The sequence below is a fragment of the Cervus canadensis genome, chromosome X, assembly GCF_019320065.1.
Source record: "Cervus canadensis isolate Bull #8, Minnesota chromosome X, ASM1932006v1, whole genome shotgun sequence".
NCBI lineage: Eukaryota > Metazoa > Chordata > Mammalia > Artiodactyla > Cervidae > Cervus > Cervus canadensis.
The window spans coordinates 32,743,663-32,765,990 of record NC_057419.1 but is presented as its reverse complement, the minus strand read 5'-3'; the positions used below and the strand labels follow the sequence as shown (position 1 = coordinate 32,765,990).

The 22,328-nt window shown below is 35.5% G+C and overlaps 1 protein-coding gene across 1 annotated transcript in view; it reads right to left on the bottom strand.

The window, feature by feature from the left end:
• BRWD3 (bromodomain and WD repeat domain containing 3) overlaps positions 1-21,917 on the bottom strand; it is a 132,334-nt gene extending 110,417 nt beyond the window's left edge. The window contains exons 1-6 of the mRNA XM_043459712.1: positions 21,668-21,917; positions 21,480-21,538; positions 21,247-21,276; positions 20,773-20,832; positions 8,582-8,732; positions 6,810-6,908 (exon numbers count right to left, since the gene is read on the bottom strand). Coding sequence (XP_043315647.1) covers positions 6,810-6,908; positions 8,582-8,732; positions 20,773-20,832; positions 21,247-21,276; positions 21,480-21,538; positions 21,668-21,698 — 430 coding nt within the window. The 5' untranslated portion in view covers positions 21,699-21,917. The remainder of the gene's footprint in view (positions 1-6,809; positions 6,909-8,581; positions 8,733-20,772; positions 20,833-21,246; positions 21,277-21,479; positions 21,539-21,667) is intronic.
• Positions 21,918-22,328: the final 411 nt, after the last annotated feature.

The following is a 22,328-nucleotide window of genomic DNA, read 5'->3' as shown; positions in this document are numbered from 1 at the left end:
AAAAAGCTAAAGAAATGAGAACGAATGATAAGGAAAGGAAAAAAGTGTTGATAACAGAATTAAACAAAACTCTTTTTCCTTTTTTCTTTAGTTCTACCACTTTATTGCTACCACCCCATCTCCCTCCACCCTCGTGCACACATGCTCAGTCATGTAACCCCATGGACTGCAGCCTGCCAGGCTCCTCTGTCCATGGACTTTTCCAGGGAAGAATACTGGAGTGGGTTGCCATTTCCTTCTCCTAAAACTTTTTCATTATACTTTACATGATCAAACTAAGACAATAAAATCTATTTTCCTTCAAATAAATCAAATAAAATTATTTGCCCTAATAATACAACGGTGATTCCAGAAATGGATACGAGGGGCTAGAAACTCACACGAGCTACAAAAAACCATAAAAATGCCTTTAAAAGGGATGCTTCCATTTCCATGTAACAGCAATTATAGCACTTCCATTCATTTAATATTTAGTGAGGACTCACAATGTAGAATGTACAAAAAGACTGAGTTTATATTGCACTTCTAATCACTTGCAGGTGTGACAAGAATCCCTTGCTCCTCTCCAGATATTAAATAAAAAGGTAATAACTTTAGAAGCAACTTGCTTCATGCACAATTATCAAGCACAAAAAGGAGGAAGGTGAAGTGGAGGGAAGCAAACAACAAACAGCAAGGCCTAGCCGAAGAGTAATCCATGGGCAAGAGATGAAAACTACATAAAATCAGAGCGGAAGGATGACAAATATTCCTGGCAGAAACCCTGTCACCTCAGCCAAATAAGGCATAAATTAGACTCCTTTCTTTCAATTTATATTTACATAATAACAAGAGGCAGATTTCCCACCTTCAAGTGAATTCTGGCTTTAAGTGTGACATATAACCCTACAATGAATGCCAATAAGTCAAGAGTCAATCAATGCTAAATGGAAGCTTATGAAAACATATATTAATTTGTCTATAGAGTTAATATAAGTCTCCTGAGCTGTGTAAGGTATAAATTACAGGCCTACTATGCAAATTATAGGACACTTCTATATGTCAACTGTACTAAAGATAAAAGGGGTAAAACAGAAAAGGTTTAGAGTGTTACTGCATCATACTCTTCACTCAGTTTAGAAATACAAGAATGTACATTTGTTCCTTGGGTATTACATTAAGCTGCAAGCTAAAATGAACAAGCTAACTTGCTGCCATTTCTATAATTTTATGAAAACTGTTCAGAATGTGATAACTAGGACAATTTCTGAAATCTTTACCATGATGGGTAACAACTATAATACTAGTTCTTCCAAATACCCATTTTGAACAGACATGAAACAGATTTTTTAAATTATTTCTGTACTGAAAAACTAGCTCATAGCAGATTTGTGTTGGTGTGAAATTATATTTTCAAATTTTAGTGTGACCACTACACAGTTTCCAAGACAACTACTAATTTTTAAAGGGATAAAGAAGTAAAAATACATAGTGACTAGAGTGCAAGATCTCAAACAATACTACAAATATTAATTACATATGCCCCAAGATTTCTTTGAGTGGCATTAGGTATTAATACTGTTTTGAAGAAAAAAGGACTCACAGACATGGGAAACTTATGAATACCTAAAAGGATAGTGGACAGGAAGGAAAAAAATCAGGAGATTGGGATTAACCTATATACACTACTATTTATAAACTAGATTAAATAAGGAGCTACTGTATAGCACTATACAGTAGTGCTATATAGTAGGGAACTATATTCAGTATCTTAACCTATAATGGAAAAGAATCTGAGAAGTAGATAAATATACATATAACTGAATCACTTTGCTATATACCCAACATTATAAATTAACTATACTTCAATTTTTAAAAAAAGGTTAAAAAAGATTAAGACAGAGACTTAATATGAAAAAATACTATTTTTAACTCAGTTCAAGTTTCTTCCTCTGATTTGACACAAAGCAAAATCAACTTGATTAGTCAAGCATACAACTAATGAGGTAGAATGACTGGAGCTTAGACCTATAATAATGTAAATATAGGCACTGTCCCTGCCCTAAAGTAATTTGGAAACTTACTCCTGGTACACTTAAGTCACATACACTTAAAGTACTACAGTTGTTAGCCTGAAAAGTATGTGGGAAGTAACTCCCAAATTTCATTCCATGCTCCCTCCCCTCCATTTCATTAAATTACTAAATAATATTGCTGATTAACTGCACAGAAGATGGAAACATCTGAATACACAATCCAATATAGTAGAGTCCAGATAAGGTAAAAATTTATTGGATTTGGCCAAAGACAACTGTAAAACTCTGAGTGGAAAAAAAAGTGGCACAATGTGATTTTAAAGTGAATTACTAAACTCATAATAGGAAAAGTTAAAGTCAGCTTCTGAGAGAAAAAATGGAAACACTCCAGGTTAAGTATGTAGAGTGAATATTAGTCAACAGATTATTAACAAATTATGCACCTATCCAGAGGGCTGCTTCCTGATTCCCACATAGGTCTAGATATGCACTGTCCATTAGCTATATGTGCTTACAGAATGTCAAATTACTTAAAATTTCATACAATTAAAAACTTAGGGCTTCCCTGGTGGCACAGTGGTAAAAAAAAAAAAATTCTCCTTCTAATGCAGGGGACACTGGTTCTATACCTGGTCCAGGAAGATCCCACATGCTGTGGAGCAACTAAGCCCATGTGCTATAACTACTGAGCTTGTGCTCTAGAGCCAGTGGTCTGCAACAAGAGAAGCCACTGCAATGAGAAGCCTGCACATTGCAACTAGAGAAAAGCTCGCCAAAAAAATAACTAAAATTAAAAACAAAAACTTAGACCTCAGATACAATAGCCACATGTGACTAGTGGCTACTGTTTTAGATATCACAAGATAGGACATCTCCATTATCACTGAAAGTTCTATTAGATAGCACTATTCTACATAAAATGTCAGTTAAAATGAGTGCCAAGAAATGACTAGTAAAATTCTAACATTACTGAATAAAATTGTAAACGTGGGACATATCTATTTACAATAAAAATTGTAAAGAAAGTAGGACTAGAAGGGAACATTCTCAACCTGATAAAGAGCATCTATAATCATATGTAATGGTGAGATTGCCCGCTTTCCCTATAAGAATGGCAACAAGGCAAGGACATCCAGTTTCATCACTTCAATTCACCAGTGTACTTGAGGTACTAGCAGTTCAATGCAAAAAAAAAGAAAACAACACCATAAGGCAAACAAGATTAGAAAGGATAAAGTAAACCTGTTTTTATTTGCAGACAACATGATCATTCATGTAGAGAATCCCAAAGAATCTCAAAAAACTAGAGGCTATTTGATGTAGTTAGTGGAATTGTGGATTTAGTGATATATATATATATATATATATATTTTCTATTTACTGAAAACTGAAATTTTAAAATACATAATTTAAAATATCATCAGAAACCCAGGAAATTCTTAGGGAAAAATTTCATAAAACATTGCTGTGAAAAATTTTAAAAGATCTAAATAAATGGAGAATTATACTATGTTCCTAGAATTGAAGGCTCAATGTTGCTAAGATATTAATTTTCCCAAAATTAATCTATAGCTGCAAAGTAACCCCAATCAAAATCTATATCACTTTTTTTAATAGAAATTGATACTCTAATTCTAAAATTATACCTTGCTAGTAGAATACAAAATGAGATAGCTACTTTCGAAATAATTTGACAGTGTCTTAAAGTTAAACCTGCACTTACCATATGATCCAATAATCCACTACCTAGCTATTTACCCAGAGAAATGAAAATAGATGTTCATGCAACAACGTGTACATTTATAGGCCTTTATTTATAACAGCCAAAATATGGAACCCAAATGTCCATCAACTGATGAATGAACAAACAGACTGTAGTATATCCATACAACAGAATACAACTTGGTGAAATGATATGCATGAATCAGAAGAATTTGGTCTAAGCAAAATCAAACAAGCACAAAAGGCTACATACTGTATAATTGCATTAAGATGAGATTCTAAATAAGGCAAAAGTACAGTGATAGAGATTAGTGGTTTCTAGGGATTGAGGAATAGGGGACTGACTCTAAGGAGGCACGAAAGACATTTAAGGAGTGATACAAATGTTCCATATTTGTATTGTGCTACTGGTGGTTATATAAATGTATACATTTGTCAAACCTCATTGAACTGCACACTTAAAAGGGCAGAACTTGGGAATTCCCTGGTGGTCCAGAGGTTAGGACTCAGCTTTCACTGCCAGCCAGGTTCAATCCCTGGTTGTGGAACTAAGATCCCACAAACCTCATGGCAGGGACCAAAAGAAAAAAAGGGGAGAATTTTTTTATGTGAATCATACACACACCGTAATGTACTTGACTTAAAAAAAAAATAAAAGTAATGCGGCTAATTCTCAATCTTCTGAGTGCTGTAAGTATAGATATGTTACAAAGTATTGGTAACATCTGTTTGGTTTTGGTTTGTTTTTTTGGGCTGGGATTGAACCAGGACCTTGGCAGTGACAGCACAAAGTCCTGACCACTGGACTGTCAGGGAATGCCCCATGAAATGGTTCAGAAATAAACTGAAAGACAAGCAGTGTAATGTACTCCAGCCACATACTTCTCTGGGCTATGGATTTTTCTTCTGTAAATAGGGGTTTACAACCCAGTTTCCCAAATTTATTACCAGGAAACTTTCAGAATGTTACAGGGAAAGGGATTTCCACTGTCAAATTACTTAGATAACGTTCTCCCAAAGAGATGATTCACAATGCATTTTAGTATATGAGCAGTCCTACATGTAGTCATTTTTTCCCATATTTTTTTAAACTCAGTGTTTTTCACATTTACTTGACCAAGATAAGAAATAATATTAATAAAAGTTCTTTCTAGTGCTAAGATTCTTTTATAAAACCTTTAAGACTTACTTTCATGATTAAGCTTTATTTACATAGGGGAACTATAAAACTGATTTAAAAGTAGCTATGGAAAACTATACTCCACCATGAGAAAACTATTTCAAAGGACAAATTTTAAAAGATCTCCTATTCCTAGTCAACTCCCTTGAGTTTTTATCAGGTTCTGAATTCTAAATATGTTGAACTTAAGTATCTTGACTAGTACATACTACATGAAAACATATCATATTTGAACTATCTCTATTCTAATAGCTCCTCCTCAAATAACATGGCAGATTTAAGAATGTGAAAGCATCAATGACAGGGACACTAAAATTCCCAAGCAATTAACATTATGAATAACAATTCAATTACAATGCAATTACTGTAAAAAACCAACAAAAGTTCAAATGCATATGTGCAGTATTAGAATTTTTTAAAAGAAAAGAGAAGAATAAAGAAATATTGAAAACCTAATACTCTAAAGACTGCTCTTCAACACTTCACATGTGACCACTGAAGGAAGCAATAAAGCATATAAACAATATTGATAGTGTGGCTAAAACTATTATATCTTCCGAACATAAATAAATACATGAATAATAAAAGCTATCTCAATATAATTCAATCAATTAATTATCAATAAAGCTTAAGGGAAAAGTGAACACCAGAAAATTCTGGATGGTGAACAAACTACCCCGGCAAATGAAAAAAAGTGTTAAAAACACCATGTCAAATTAGACTCAACCTAGTAGTCTACTTTTTCTGGTAAAATCCAGGCTATCAAAGAGTACTATTGGCAATATAGATCAAAGAATCCAAAATTATCTTAATAACGCTTATGAATCTTTTATCAATGACTTCATCCAAATATTTTAAAAATTATTTCTAGTCTAAATTTATCTAACCTCTTTTGGTAAATAAGTTCTATAAGCTAATTATGTATTCTTATTTTTCAATTCGAATTTAAGGAATATTCTCTAGGCACTGGGCACTAAATAAAATAATTTAATTGTTCAGAAGAGTGAGAAAATAGGAAAACAGAGTGGCAGTTACTCATCTATCTGCTTGGTTCTATACAGTCTTTGCAAGAATTAAATTTAGTATAAATGGTTTTGTTAGCTAGATCTTCTCAGGAACCATACTAGCATTTCTTTACAATGTTCTGGCCAGAGATGACCCAGGATAATATGAAAAGGACATAAGAATTTCAGTAAACTACATATGGGAAGGGTGATATTTCTTCCTTTTAATAAAGATAAAACTTATTGCATCATTATAAGTTTGGCAAGCAAATATAAGAAAAATATACTTCTGTTTCCTTCTAAAATCTGTCTTTACATAGTTCCCTGTAAAATCTTTGAGCTTGGCACAGAAATATGTAAATACACTTCCATATGGCTAAAAACACCTGAAGTATATAAAAAAGGAAATGCTTCTGCTAAGAAGAAAGAAAAAGACAGGCAAGGAGAGGAAAGAAGTGGAAGGGGGCAGGGAGGATGGGGGAGGCAGAGCGGGGAGAGGAGGAAAGGGGATAGGGAGGGGAAGGAGAGAGGAGAGAAAAAGGAGGGGTCTTAAGAGGGAAGGGAGGGAGGGGGAGAGGAGGGAAAAAAGAAGGGAAGAGGATGGAAGAGGAAAGGAAAAGGAGGGAAGCAGGGGAGGGAGGAGGAGGGAGAGAGGGGAGGGGAAGAAAGAAAATGAATTAAAAAAAAATCACCTTTTACAAAACTATGATTATATTTGCTTTAAGAAAAATGCTTTAAAAAAATTCTGGACCAACCATGAAACACCTCAAAACGTAAGCAGTTCATTTACATTTCAATTTTAATTCTGATACCTATTTTTGGGTTTATAATGAGTTCAGGAAGGAACAAATCAAGAATGTGTTTATAACTCACATGGACATTACTCACCCACATTTGGAGGTTTCACATAATTTACAGGTAGTTCTGGAGGTCTGCCTCTATGTAGAGCTGCAAAAGCAGAGCCATTCCATAGTGTACTCTTACAGTCTACACAAAAAGATTCAAAAGTTAGTCAAGGCATAGAATATTTTTTAAACTGCACCTCAGAGGCAAATGTCTATTTTAAATTTCATTTGTTGAAATACATTTATAACTATTAAAACCACAATAAAAAAATAACATATATGTTTAAACATGCTATAATCTATATTATGGCAGGTAAACACCAATGCCTTCATATTATCATCAGGATATTTTACTTTCTGTGCTGACCTAGAATCAAAGCTCTTATTATACATATATTTGAATCTTATGTAAATATGTCATGGATTAATATGGTTTTAAGTTTATATTGGTCCCCTTCTGGATCTTTAGGCTTACACATGTCTACTCATATAAAACTGTATAAGCAAGGAAATGGATATAGCACAAGTATGCCAAGTAAAATTCAGAAATTTATACTTTGTGTATGCTCATGTTATGGAGTGACTGCCAGTACTGTAACAGGTAACAACACTATGTATCAGATGAAAACTGAGTAAAAATAGTTGTGTTTTTTGTCTTTAATGTTTATGTCAAAATTCAAGCAAATATGAAATATTCCTAATAATTCAACTTTGAAACAAAAGTATTCTACCAATCTCCCAAAAGATGTCAAGCTAACTGAATCGAAGAATTTCCTTAAATTATAAAAGAGATAATAAAAAAACTGGTATCATTTATGCAACCATTTATTTATCTTTGTGAATTAGGATTTTTAAAAACATTATGCTAAAAAAGCAAAACAGAAATAAATTGGTTTCTAGATAGACCTGAAGTATTTAATTCACTAAGGCATCCTTAACACCTAATTACACATTTTTATGTTCAGAAAATTCTATCTATATAATTTACATACTGGGGTTCCATGTAAAACTTTGGGGAGGACTTCCCTGGTAGTCCAGTGGTTACGAATCCATCTGCCAATGCAGGGGATGCAGATTCGATCCCTGGTCCAGGAAGATTCCACAAGCCATAGGGCAACTAAGCCTGTGTACCACAACTACTGAGCTCGTGTGCCACAGCTACTGAAGTCCTAGAGCCTAGAGCCTGTGCTCCGCAACAAGAGAAGCCACGGTAATAAGAAACCCAAGCACCACAACTAGAGAGGAGCCCCTGTTCACTGCAACTAGAGAAAGCCTGCACACAGCAACAAAGACCCAGTGCAGCCATAAATCAATTAATAAATTAAAAAACAACTTTGGGGAAAATCTGTAAAAGACTGAAAACAGTGGAGTAGAGTAACTGTTACTGAAAAATGATGGATTGATACCTTTGTTTAAATATCTTTAAATATAAACATCTTGACAAATCATAATTCTAATTTACCTGTTATGAAATACCCCTTGTGATTAGAATATCAAGACTCAAAGATTAAGAACATCAAAATGTAATGAAAGAATATTTTACACATTTATACTGTACTAATCAGAGCAGTGATCTTTTGAGATCTCTATTCCACAGGGTTACAAAGAGATTTTATATCCTTTACCTCTACAGTATTCACTGTTTTACAGAAAAGGGCACCATTTAGGCCTCTAGAAATTTACTTGTATACTAGGAAAATAAAAACAAGATTGGCAAGATAAGAAACACTAGAAGAAAATTAGTATTTAGAAAAGCCTGGGAACATTTCATTCACATAAAAATATTCCTTTCTCTAAAAACTGTAAAAATCTTACCTTTGGCATCCCTTAACAGAGACTGCCGACCAACACCGAGTAATGTCTGTACCCCAGGAACACTCTGAGGGATCTCCTTATCTAGTAAGGGACCAATCCGCTCACAAATTTTAAGGAGGTAGTCTGGAGGAATGTGTGCATTGGCTGCCACCTAAAAAGCATAAATGAAATACAGGAAAACAAATTTGGTTTAAAAATATTACCAAACTGCTCCAATATGGAACAAAGTACAATTTTAAAGTACACAACAAGGAAAACAACATTTTAAATATTTAATACTTCAACCAAATTTAGGAAACAGCTACAAAGAATTAAGCACCATTTAAACAAATATTAACCTGTAAATGACAAGGCAGTTTAACTTACTTTTACATGTTTTGATTAAATCATTTGCTTAGCTGTTCATCTTATACAAGTAAGTGTTACAAAACAGCAAAGAAGTACAAAGATGATGGCTAAATTCTACTAGTACTTGATCAGCAGGGACAAACTGATCAAGAATCAGAGAATCTAGATTCTATATAAATGATAAGAATGCAAACAAAGGTATTACTTCCATAAAACTCCCACTTAAGCCCCTTTAGGATTAACAGTACATATTTGCTTAATTAAAGCAGCACTCTTTCCCTAAAAAAGCTAATTGGTTTTCAAAAGAGTATAAAATTAATGATAATTTTATATACCATGTTCTAAACAACTAACCTATGTACTTAAAATTCAATGCAACAACTCATTTGTAAAACACAATTTTTGAAGATGGTTAACAAATGCAGACAGGAATGAGACAATAAAACAACAAAAGTGGTTTCCATTTTTTATCTAAGCTAGTGTTAAAGTTACGGATGTGTTTCACAAATACCTAATTATTAAAACAGTAAACAGGGTAAACTAGAATATTAAAAATCCTTAGATAAAAAGAACACCTACATTCTCATCTTGACAAAAGGTCCTAAAATCTATCTAGTTATAAAGTTACAATGCCAATTTTTCTAAGTGCTATAGAGAGAGAGAAACACATATGTGTGTGTGTGTATATATACCTGCCATCACATAGAACACACATCAATATATTACCACCAAATCAAGAACAATATAGTACAAAAGATAATTTTGTAAATCATCCTTAATGATCACCAGCAGAAGAGATTATGTGTGTTCTTGATAAATACTGGTTCACTGAATCAATGAATAAATAAAAAACCAAAGTCTACCTACAAGCAAAATCAGAAGAATTCACAGAGGAAAAATATTTCTCCTATCAGATTGTTTTCTTAGGAAACACAGGTTGAAGAACTACAATCCAACATGTATGTAGGATCTGGGAATAAGTGATCTACTATGACTTTTTAAAATTATTTATTGCCAATTATCTTTTACAAGCCCCCTCGAAAACCTTTTTTTTTTTTTTTGCCACAGGACATGACATGTGGGATCTTAGTTCCAGACCTGGGATAGAACCCATGCCTCCTGCTGTGGAAGTATTAACCACTGGACCATCGGAGAAGCCCCCACAAACCAATTTTGATCTACCCAAATCACTGGGGCCTGCGCAACTGTCATGATGGTCTGGAAGAATGGCAACTTAATCTGATTACTTTTCATTTGCATCTGGATTGGGACAAAGGATCAAGCCAATTCTTTCAGTTACTTCATACAAATCTAGTTTGTTTCTAAGCAATTAACTACATAGAACTAAAATAATACAAGTAATATTAAAGTCAAAGCAGGTGATGATTCAATTTAAAAGCCCCCTTTTTTTTTTTTGTTACCTAGAGACACTGATGGGCTTCCCTTAAAGAATCTATTGCGCTGGAGAGGGTGTGGAGAAAAGGGAACCCTCTTACACTGTTGGTGGGAATGCAAACTAGTACAGCCGCTATGCAGAACAGTGTGGAGATTTCTTAAAAAACTGGAAATAGAACTGCCATATGACCCAGCAATCCCACTTCTGGGCATACACACTGAGGAAACCAGATCTGAAAGAGACACGTGCACCCCAATGTTCATCGCAGCACTGTTTATAATAGCCAGGACATGGAAGCAACCTAGATGCCCATCAGCAGATGAATGGATAAGGAAGCTGTGGTACATATACACCATGGAATATTACTCAGCCGTTAAAAAGAATTCATTTGAATCAGTTCTAATGAGATGGATGAAACTGGAGCCCATTATACAGAGTGAAGTAAGCCAGAAAGATACAGACCATTACAATATACTAAACACATATATATGGAATTTAGAAAGATGGTAACGATAACCCTATATGCAAAACAGAAAAAGAGACACAGAAATACAGAACAGACTTTTGAACTCTGTGGGAGAAGATGAGGGTGGGATGTTGCGAAAGAACAGCATGTATATTATCTATGGTGAAACAGGTCACCAGCCCAGGTGGGATGCATGAGACAAGTGCTCGGGCCTGGTGCACTGGGAAGACCCAGAGGAATCGGGTGGAGAGGGAGGTGGGAGGGGGGATCGGGATGGGGAATACGTGTAAATCTACTGCCGATTCATGTCAATGTATGACAAAGCCCACTGAAAAAATAAATAAATTAAAAAAAAAAAAGAATTTATTGCAATGCAGAAGACCTGGGTTCGATCCCTGGGTTGGGAAGATCCCCTGGAGAAGAGAAAGGCTACCCACTGCAGTATTCTGGCCTGGAGAATTCCATGGACTGTATAGTCCATGGGGTCACACAACTGAGCGACTTTCACTTTTCAGAGACACTGATATCCTAGAACCCTAGTTTGTAATTCATCATCTCCACAAGAGGGCATTCCTAAATAGGCCTACACACAAATATAATTAATACTCCCAAAAATATATACATCACAAAGAAAAAAGCCTTAAAATACAGCATATTAACATCTATAATAGTTTGTGCCTTTTTCCCAAAAAAAACTGTCTTGTATAAACTGGGCTTCTGTTAACATTTTCCACCAAGAAAATGTTATAAGAAGGCTTTACACATGATGGTAGTTGATGTCTTCAGTGGTATTTTCTATTCTATCAATTTTCTTTTCCTCATTTCATTACCATCTCAAGAGTTACAAAAAACTAACTACCCTAGAACTTGAAATATACAGTAATATATACCCAGAAAATAGGAGTTCTCTGATATGAATTTTGAGAATTACCCTCTTATAGAAACCTGTCAGATTTATGTCTTTTTTATGATTATATAAATTTTATTAAGAATCAAGCAGTAAGAAAAGGACAAAAAATAAATATAATCTTACTTCAAAAACCCTTACTACTTAAAGTTGAATATTTCAACAATTATGTCTTGAACTGAAATCTTAGGCCCCCTGGCTACTTCATTTTATAAAAACAATGATGTTTAGGGACTTCCCTAATGGTCCAGTGGCTAAGACTCCAGGTTTGACCTTTGGTCAGAGAACTAGTTCTCACATGCCACAGCTAAGAGTTTGAATGCTGCAACTAAAGATCCCGCATGCAGCAACAAAGATCAAAGATCCTGCCTGCCGCAACTAAGACAGATGTGTGTGTACATCCAAATAAATAATGAAAACAAATTTTTAAAAAAATGATGTTCGATTTTCAGGTGTGTGTGTGTGTGTACGTGCGCACATGGGTGTGCATGTGCACGGTCATTTCCGTCTGACTCTTTGTGACCCTGTGAACTGTAGCTTGCGAGATCCATGGAATTTTCCAGGCAAGAATACTGGAATGGGTTGCCATTTCCTCCTTCAGGGGATCTTCCCAGCGCAGGGACTGAACCTATGCCTCTTGTGTGTGTCTCCTGCATTGGCAGGTGGATTCTTTAACATCTGCACCAACAATTATATAAACTTTTTATCATTTCCTCGGTAATTATTTTAAAACACAGAATCATTAATTAAGCAACTAAAACAAGGCTCATCTACTCTCAAATTTTCCCCCTTGAAAATCTGCATTATAAACTATTAAATAAAGTTCACAAGTTTGCTTTTCACCCTATACAACAGAAAAATTACTCAACTTCTAGGCAGTCCCATTCAAAAACTGATTACTCTAAAATCAATAAAAATTTGATTATAAAACAGTACTACAGGAACACAGAGAAATTCTATCAACACAATGGCAGTAACAATACTTTTGAGTTTGAACATGCTCTTCTCCTTTAAATAACATTAGCAGGCTTCCAGACTTTATCAGCACAGTTCTTGCAAATAACAGTGTCTTCTAAATCAAACTTCAGGACTTAGAAGTGGTATAAACATTTACTTCAACCCATGTTCTTTGATTAAAGCTGGAATTTCTTAAAGGTGATCTTTTTAAACATAAGAACTCTTACCTACACTCAGTAATTACATTTCTAAGTTTTTAAAAAAATTCTATATTAGAATTACATGTGAATATAATGAAATATATAATAAAATATAATATCAAAAGTATGTATTAAAAATATTCTATGAAATTAATGCCTTATTAAAAGCTATTTTTTTATTAAAACTCAAAGCATTCTAATTTCAATTATTTAACCAAATTTCTCTTTCTGGAATATAATGACCAACAAGTAAGAGAACAAGTGCTTTCAGATTGGAAGAAGAAAACCATTCTCTAAAAACACAGTTCAAGAGTATAATACAAACTTCTGTATTATTTTGTTAAAAAAAAAACTCCAAGGAGTTAAATTATAAAACTTTTGAACTGGAAGGATCCTTATATATAATTAACTTAATTCCATATCTGAGTAGGAAAAACAGATTCAGAGAAATGATGTCCAATGGTCACAATGAATGAATAGCAATCTGGGTCTCTCTGCCCACTGTTATTTCTATTACTGCCCCATTAAGGCAGCTGAAAAATGAAGGTGATTAATACAAAGACTACAAAAAATTAAAACTATAAATCTGAATAAACTGAAAGAAATTAAATGAAGCCTAGATTATAAATAAACCTTCTTAACAGGAAGACTGGCTGACCTAAAGAGCAAATCTAACAACTGAAATTACCACATTCCAAAATCATTATGACAACTGAGAAGACCAGAGAGATCCTACTAGTCATAATTAGTTAAAAGAAATCCAGCTGGGCACTGAATAAAACACAAAGGGTCCCTAATCTCAGGGGGCCAGGCCTGCACCAAGAGCTATATTTGAAATACTAATTTTCAGATGGCCATGATAGTATTTTTACTTCGGCGTTTTGAAATAATAGGATCAGACAAGTAACTAAAAAACGAAGAAAACAGAATTGTATATTTTGTTTTATAACTAAAATCATGACTACATAGGAAAACTGAAGAATGAAACTGAGAACATATGCTGAAGAAGTAAAATGCAACATTTTATCTGAGATTTAAAATGTTCTTTTTTCTGGTGGAGGAGGGGGAAGAGAAAAAGCACATATGCAGTTTATCATAGGACTTTCTGATATCTAGGGACAGAAAACGAAACAGATTTTGAAAAATACAGCAAGGCTTTAAGATAAGCATGATACTCTTAAGTCTAAGAGCCTGAATTACTCAAGTTCTAAAACTGACTAGCTGTTACTCCTTTTGGGAGTGTGATACAGGGAAAAGACTTGGATTTGAATTTTTCCAGCATCCCCAGGCCCCTACTTATGTGACCTGCGAAGTTATTCAGCCTCTCTGACTCTGAGCTCCCTCATCTGTAAAACAGGGAGTAATGATAGCTACTTAATATTATTTGTAAAACAAAAACAAAACCATTCACTTACGCATTCATTCATTCAGACGTTTAAAGTATAGGGATATAATGAAAGATTAAATTGCTGCCCTAAGAGGATCCATAGTCCAAGTTGGGAAAACTAATAGATAGAAACAAATCAAATCTACAAGTGCCCAGAGGTTTAGTACAGAAAGCTAAAGGCATAAAGTACAGTACCTCATTCACCCTGGGGATAGGGGTTCATGTCTAATTTCACACCCGGATTCTAAGTGAAAGGTAACAAGAGAGACAAGGAGAAAGCATTCCAGGCAAAAAGAAAACACTTTCACAGTGCCTAGTACATACATCTCCTCAAGGTTTAAGATGCACCTCCATAACATTAAGTTAAAAAAAAAAATCAAACACTATCCGGAGTACCATCTGGTTTTGAAGTAAAAAAATGCACATATTTGTACAAAAAAGAAGAATGAAAGAGAATATTAAAAATTAATAGTTCATTTTCTGCTTGATACATTCCAGTAAAATATAAATGTCTACAATAATCCAATATTACCTTTATAATTTTAAAAAATTAGTTTTAATGTTTGATGAATTTGAAGGAGAAATGAAAAACTGGGCAGCAAAGGAAAGAAAACAGGCCTCCCCATTGTAGTAATAACCACTGGTTAACAGGGTGGGCTACAGTGTTAAGACTTCCTATCACTTTCTTTTGAAAATATTAATCATAGTTCATAGCATCTTTTTCTTTTTATTAGTTTTAAGATTTCCTCAGGAATGAAACAGGCAAAGCAATCCACCTAGGGCTCAAGTATTCTCTGGGTTATACTGCCTCAAGAAAGTACTAAAAGTACTATAACTTTAAGGTCAGATGACATCGAGACAAGAACTAGGGACCCAACCACATTCTACAAGTTTCTCAGGAGAGAAAGGTCCAATGAAAAGAACTCCATGCCAGCTAGCAGATTAGCATATGTAAAAAGTATATACCATGAAACACTGTTTTAAAATTTAAGAAAATTGAACAAGTAAGAATTAGTTAATTATAAAGCGCCACGGTAGGTACTAAAAGGCATAAGAAAAACACATTCAACAAGGTAATATAAAGTACAAGAAATAAATTATCAGTCATGTGTAGAAAATAAGATTAGGATAAGAAGAAATCAATCAGAAGGGTTGAGGATCCCTGCAAGACATGGGAAAAGATACCTTCCACTTCTTAAAAATCAGTGAATACTGTTCCAGTATTACACTGAATTATTTTCTGTAATTCATAAAAATGCAAATAACACTAAATATCTTTTGACATAATAATCATTCTTTGTTTAACATAGATGCACTTCAAAAACACTCATTTTGGGCTCAATTCTGACACTTTCTAAATGCTTTTTTTAATGTTACTATTATATATATCGCTTACCTTATAAAAAGAAAAATTACTAGGAAAATTGGGTAGTGATAATTAGCTAGCTAAGAAAACATAAATTCTGGGGTCATAGTTCTTCAGATTTTAATGCTGGTCATTCAAACTCTGTGTTCTATTTTTAAAATACAGTAAATTGTAGTAACCAACTTATTTGCGCTCATTTGCATTCTTTCATATTTAACTCATTTGATCCACATAACAACCTTGCAAAACAGGTGGGGGTTCTTATTTTATAAATGAAGAAATTGATCCTCTAAGAGGTTAAGTAACTTGCCCAGGGTGGCTCAGCAAGTAATGACTAAATATTATGGCCTTTTCTACTACCCACAAAATTCTATTTGAAAAAATTAAAAGCATCTCTAAAATATGACATAAGCATTAAACTGACTTTAAATTACTATTTTAATCCCTACAAAAAATTACTAATCAATCAATAACCAACATCAGTAAAACTTTAACAAAAACACACAAACTAAACTTAATAGTCAAATGTCACAAAGGTTCTTTCGGGACAAAATTTTATAAGAAACATTCACCCAATCCAAATTCTCACTCTCTTCATTTACTTAATACCATCTCATTTGTGCTGAGATACTAGTTCTCCCAGGACTGATGAGAAATCTCCAAAGGGGTTTTAATCACTGAAAATGTATTCCTAGAGCCCAAGTGTGGGGGGAAAAGCCAAGGATCAATCCAGATGAATAGCTAAAACTGATGTGGCTCAAGCAAATCAGTAGCAAAGAATACCAGTTTCCAGACATTGATTGCTGTCTGCCATACCTATCAGTTAGCATTATATCTACAAGGGGGTCAAGCAGCACATGCCTTTTGGTTTCCCACGATGCATTCTGTTCCTAACTATGGCTGTGTGTTCACATAACAGTTAATAAGTCACACATGCTTAAATTGCTTCCACACTTAGAGATGCAACAACCATGCTACTAGCACTCAAAGATCATTCTACAGTTCTACTAGACAGTTTAAGCTATTACTAGTAACTAGAGAACAAGAGCTGGGTAAGAGGAGAAAAAAATACAGGTATGTCTGGAATTCAAATATGGTATTTAAAAGCAGTTGGTGAGGATCAAATGAAATAATGTGAAAACATTTTTAAACTTAAGTATATTAAATGCAGGTGTAAATTCTTATAATGGCATATATCACCATAGATGTATTACTTTTAAAGATACGAGTGAAGATTAAAATCTTGATAAAGTTTTCTTTTTTTTTTTAAATAGCATAAAACTGCTTCAAGTCTTTTCCATATAAAACAAAGGCAATACAATCTATGCCACTCCAAATGTAAGCACTAATTGGTGCTTTCAATTCTACAGATGAAAAATGCTGAATAAATGTAAAAATAAACACCACACCTAAAGATAATTATGTCTCTGGTTCAGTCTTATGATAAAAGTACCCACAAAATGATTAAAAAATCTTAAGGTATGTCTTTAAAAATGTTTCCAAGTCATCTTTCCAATATGTAAAATTTGTGTATTAACAAAAACTATTCATTTACACACACACACACACACACACACACACACTCCTCACTGCTCTGTCATTCCCAATGATCATCCCCAGTAAAGCTCCAAGGAGGAAGTAATAAAATAGTGAACAATTCAACAGGGTCACCACAAATGAAAGGACATTTGTAATTACTTAAATTATCTACCTTAAAAAGTAAGAAGCAAATCTAATTCTATTATATTGTAAATAAGTCAAGCAGAAATAAAGAAAAATCCTCAGATCAAACTTCAGAAACAATCACCCTGACTTCAAATCTCTCCCTGTATCACTACAAAACTCTGAAAATTAATTTAGAATTGTCTAATGTCATAATAAAAAATGTTACAGTTCAACATATACTGACAAACATTTCACCAAGACTCATTTTTAAAAGGCACTTTAGATCCCAACATGTTGATATTTGGCTGCAAGTAGGTTTAACAAAAAAAGCACCTTTCCTGGTGTTTCAAATTATAAGTAAAACACTAAATCAGATTTAAGAAAGAAAAAGAGGGATTTTTAGACTATGTAATAGTAACAGTAGTAATACGTGCTGAAGAAATCCAACATATTACCTTAGTATTCTTCTGGATAAATCAAGCTAAGCAGGATAGTTTTTTTACAATTCAATTAAAAATATTCATATGGACAGAAAGGCAGGATTTTTGTTTCAAGTATGTAGTATACTTGACTATGCAATTTTAATTCACTATTTTGATATCCTTGTTTATACTCCTTTCCCTCTTTATTATGCATTTGTATTCTTTCCTTTTAATATCCCAGTACATTTAAGTTTGAAATTCTGCAATATAATTTAACATATAAGGTTATACTAATTAATAACACTTTGTCCTAAATTTCAATAAAAAATATGTAGCTAAATCAAAGATCACACTGTTTAAATCCATTGTTCTAACAGCACTTTAAAAAATACCCCAAGAAAAACATCCATCTCTCCTACAATGAAGCCACTCAAAATCTCACATCAGATTTGAAATCATTTTTATCAACAACTGATGAATCTAGCAATCCATCTAACACTACACACTCAGTTCTCAGCCACATCTTTTCCTTCTGTTCAAATTCTTATTCAGCTCTGTTTCATCTCCCCTTACAAAGAAATCTATAGGTAGAGAACAGACATATGATGAAAAATAAAACTATATTATCAAAATGTATTATCCCTAGAAAAATTGGATCCTGGTGTGGAAAAATAAAAGCCTATATGTACAACATAAAAATTAAGCAAAAATCAAAGAAGATAACACTATCTAAACTAAGGATAATATTAATAGAGAAATTCTGTGTATATAAAAATTAAAAATGTATAAGGAATTATAAAAACAATAAATTAAAAAGAAAGGTGAAAATCATGTATACACAGGAATATACAAATGGATTAACAATAATTAAAAAATAACTTGCTAAAGTTAAAGCCTCACTAACAGAAAATAGCTAATTAAATAAACAAAGAGGATTATTTTCACCTATTAAAGCCACCAAAAGATTTTAAAAATTCATTCTAAGTATCTAGACGGTTAGATTATAAATTAGTACACTCTCCTGGAGAGCAATTTTATAATATATAAAATGGATGAGACCCCTGACCTGATAACTCCACTTCAGAAATATAGCCCAGGAAAACAACTGGGGAAAAAAAGGGAGAAAAAGCAGAATGACTACTTAACTATGCAAAGATATTAGTGAAAAACTGCAAGTAACCCAAATGCTCAACTAGCAATTGAGTTCTAATCACAGCAACTTAAATAAAATTGAATCTTTCCTTGCCATTAAAATAACAATAGCTATTCAAATATGGATAAGTATATGTAAAAGTGTTAAGAAAATATAAAGCATGAAGTGGATACTTATTGCAAATACATGAAAATATGCCTTTACAATATAAGGAAAGGAAGTCTAGTAAACTGGGCTTTGTTTAGTTTTTTGTTTTTCTCTGTGTGTGTTTCTGTGTATATGTGTGTGTGGTTAGAAGACTGTATTTTTAATAATTTTGATGCTCATTTACTTTTTACCACATCAAGTTAATTTTTAAAAAGGGTTTTCCTTTTAAAAAATGCTACTTGCTTAAAATGGTAGACTTAGAGACAAATAAATGTTAACCAAAAAAATTGTCGATACACCTTAGTATGAAGCACTATTTTCAAAACCACATTAGTCATGAAGTGTTAAAACATATTGGTAGACATTGTTGTTTTTGCCCTTTTTTGGCAGGACTTCAGTCCAACAAAAAGGTGTGACTACAAATTAAATAAACTGGAAATACAAGCAGTTTTTCAGAAATAATTTTTATCTATCTGAGAATTTTTGCCATTTAATAATAGTACAGATGATGGAGTTTATCCTCATCTCAAGTATTATACCATTTTCTGTGCTTTGCAAAACTACAAAATTTAGTTTTTGTAATTAGCATGGCTTCATTCTTGTAATTTAATAAAAAGAAAAATCAAATGAACACCAAAGTAATTTAAATATTGTCTTGCTGAAAGCAAACTTTAAATTATGTTATTTATATTTAGAGTCTACCACATCCTCCAACTTTCTTTAATTTTCCTCCATTCGGATCTTATCGGAAGGAAAAGTAGCTGAATTTAGATTTTAGTAACATCATACCTTTCTCCTTCCATTTCCTTCCAACTGACTGTGCCAGTGGATAACATAAGGTAACAAACCCCCCCCCCAAATAAAAAGGATCACCTTTTTGTGTGTGTCAATGCCAAACAGAAGGTGCATTTACACTATGAATTATATCTATAAGACAAACAACAGTCAATCCAAAGCTTTTCGTCCTTTACTAAAGTACATTCTATTTTAAAATTTTAAAAACCATTGTTGTCTCCTTGAAAATCCCAAGTCGTGTTTCATTAGTCCTCAAAAAAACGCATAATATATAGTTCTTATCTAGTGAAATTTTAAGTACACAAACGCGATTTAATAATGACTAAAGCTATTTTCTAAAATCTGAGATACACAATGATTATGCTATTATTCCTCAGTCGATTATCTAAACCTGGCAAGTTTTGTAATTAGCTCGATGCTCCCTACTATTTTTAATTGTGCCGTTTTTCCCTAGTCCGGGGTCTGTCAATTCCCCTTCGGAAGCCCCTTCGCCGTGCCGCCCGACTGCTCGCCCCCCCCTCCCCAAAAAAGGCTAAGCCTGGCCTCAGTTCCCGTATTTTAAGCCAGGACCAACCAGAAACCAGTTTTCTTCCACTAATCCGGAACTCCCGGCTGTTACCAACGCTGTCATTGGCCAGCGTCAGTCCTGGTACGTGCCCCAAGATAACCCCCGGGTTTCTCTCCTTTTTCCCCCTACAATGGGCCTTTCCTGATGTTTGTAACATATTTATAAACCACAATACGGCATCTCTGATAACCAACTCACATTCTTCAAAGTTTTCGGGTGGAAACAAACGAGGCCAAGGGGAGGGCAAGATACCCTTTCTCCGACTCGCCAAGAGGGGGGAAGGGACGTTCATCGGCTCAGCACGGAGCTCTAGAGCCGCGTCGGTAGAGGGGTCGGGGGTAGGTTGGGGGTACAAGGTGGTGGAAAGGGAGTGAAGAAAGAGTTGGGTTGAGTTGAAATGAAAACTTTACTCACCAGATCCTCGAAGCTTCTTCGGTGCTCTCTCCCCTCCCAGTCTAAGCGGCGCGGAATAAGCTGGGGGCCGGCAAAAAGAAAGGGTGGAGGGGGCAACGATAAAGGCCAAGCCTCTGCTCCGCATCAACCCGACCCAGCTTGGGTCCGGGTCCTCGACCCTTGGCGTCTTTATTTCTCTGGCATGATAGCTGTTGTCTCAGAGCTAGACGAGTGTGTGTGGGGAGGGGTGGGGGGGAGGCCGAGGAGGAGGAAATCCTGAAAAACCACCTCCCACAGGCATAAAATGGGGTGAGTTAGGACCCCAGAGATATCCGCCCCCTTTGAGGGAAGGAGCCGGTTCACCCCTGTAGCAACAGCTATGAGTGCCCAGATCTAAGGCTCCCTCCCAGCCCTTGCCCTCCGCCCCTTACTTGCCCTCCCCTTCCTCCAGTCTCACCCAAACCCTACCCACCTCTTCTCGATGGGGCTACGTACCTGATGCTCCTCGAGTTCCTGCACTAGCACCTGAGCAAAAGGGAAACACGGATTACGACGAGCAGCTCGGGCCATCACCCATTCCTCCCTCCCCAATTCGAACCCAGCCGCTGGCTGTAGAGCTACTCAAGGCCGGCCTTTACCTCAACCACAACGAAACCGCACACTCTGCTGCCTCAATTTCCCCATTGGGACCATTCCCCAAGACTCCCAGATCTCCTTCCCCTTCTCACCTGAGCGGATTTGTTGCAGGGTCCGGATTGCAAGAATCTAGCGATCAGGTAATACAGCTCTGAGGAAAAGGAGGGGGGGGTGGGAGAGGTTGAGAGGGAGGCAAAGAGAAATAGAAGCTTTTTCAAAAGAAACTGACAGCCGCCGCGCTAAGCCCCCATCCTCTTAACCCCCGGACACAGCCACCCACCGGCTTCGATCTGGGTAGGTGCCGCCGCCATCCTTTTCCTGAGGGTGTTTGGGGGCTTCGCTCCAGAGGGGCTGGCGGGGGAGAGTGGGGGCGCTGTCTCTATTGTGGTGAAGCCCCCATGCCCAGGAGTCCCGCCGCTTCCGCCGCACTCCGCGTCCCAGTTTCGGTCTTTCTCGGATTCATCGCATCACGTTTCGACCCATAGATATTCTAGCCCTAGAGCTGAGGAGGCGGAGGAGGAAGGAGAGCAAGAGAGAGAAGAGGAGGGAGGAGCCGAAGTGGCGGAGGGGTGGGCGGGGGCAAAGGGGGTGGAGAGAGGGGAGGGTAAAAACTGTAAGAGGTAACTGCAGCGCTCGTTGTTCGCCGCCAGGGGCACTAACGCAGCCGCCAGTCCTCCTCTCTCCTAGACGTCCACGGTTGCCTAGCTACTACTCCCAGAAGGAAGGGGAGGTGCTAACTGATGGCCGACGCTCTGGCAGCCGCCGCAGAACTCGGTGGTGACGTTCCCTTCCGCGAGCTTCTGAATCCTTTGCCCTTCCTGTGAGAGCAGTCAGGTCTTTTCCTGTTAAGGACTTTTCCCTTTGGCTTTGTGATGAGGGACTTGTGAGGAGCCAACTTGACTCAGCGTCTTTCGTAGATTTCCTCACGGCACCAAAGAGGC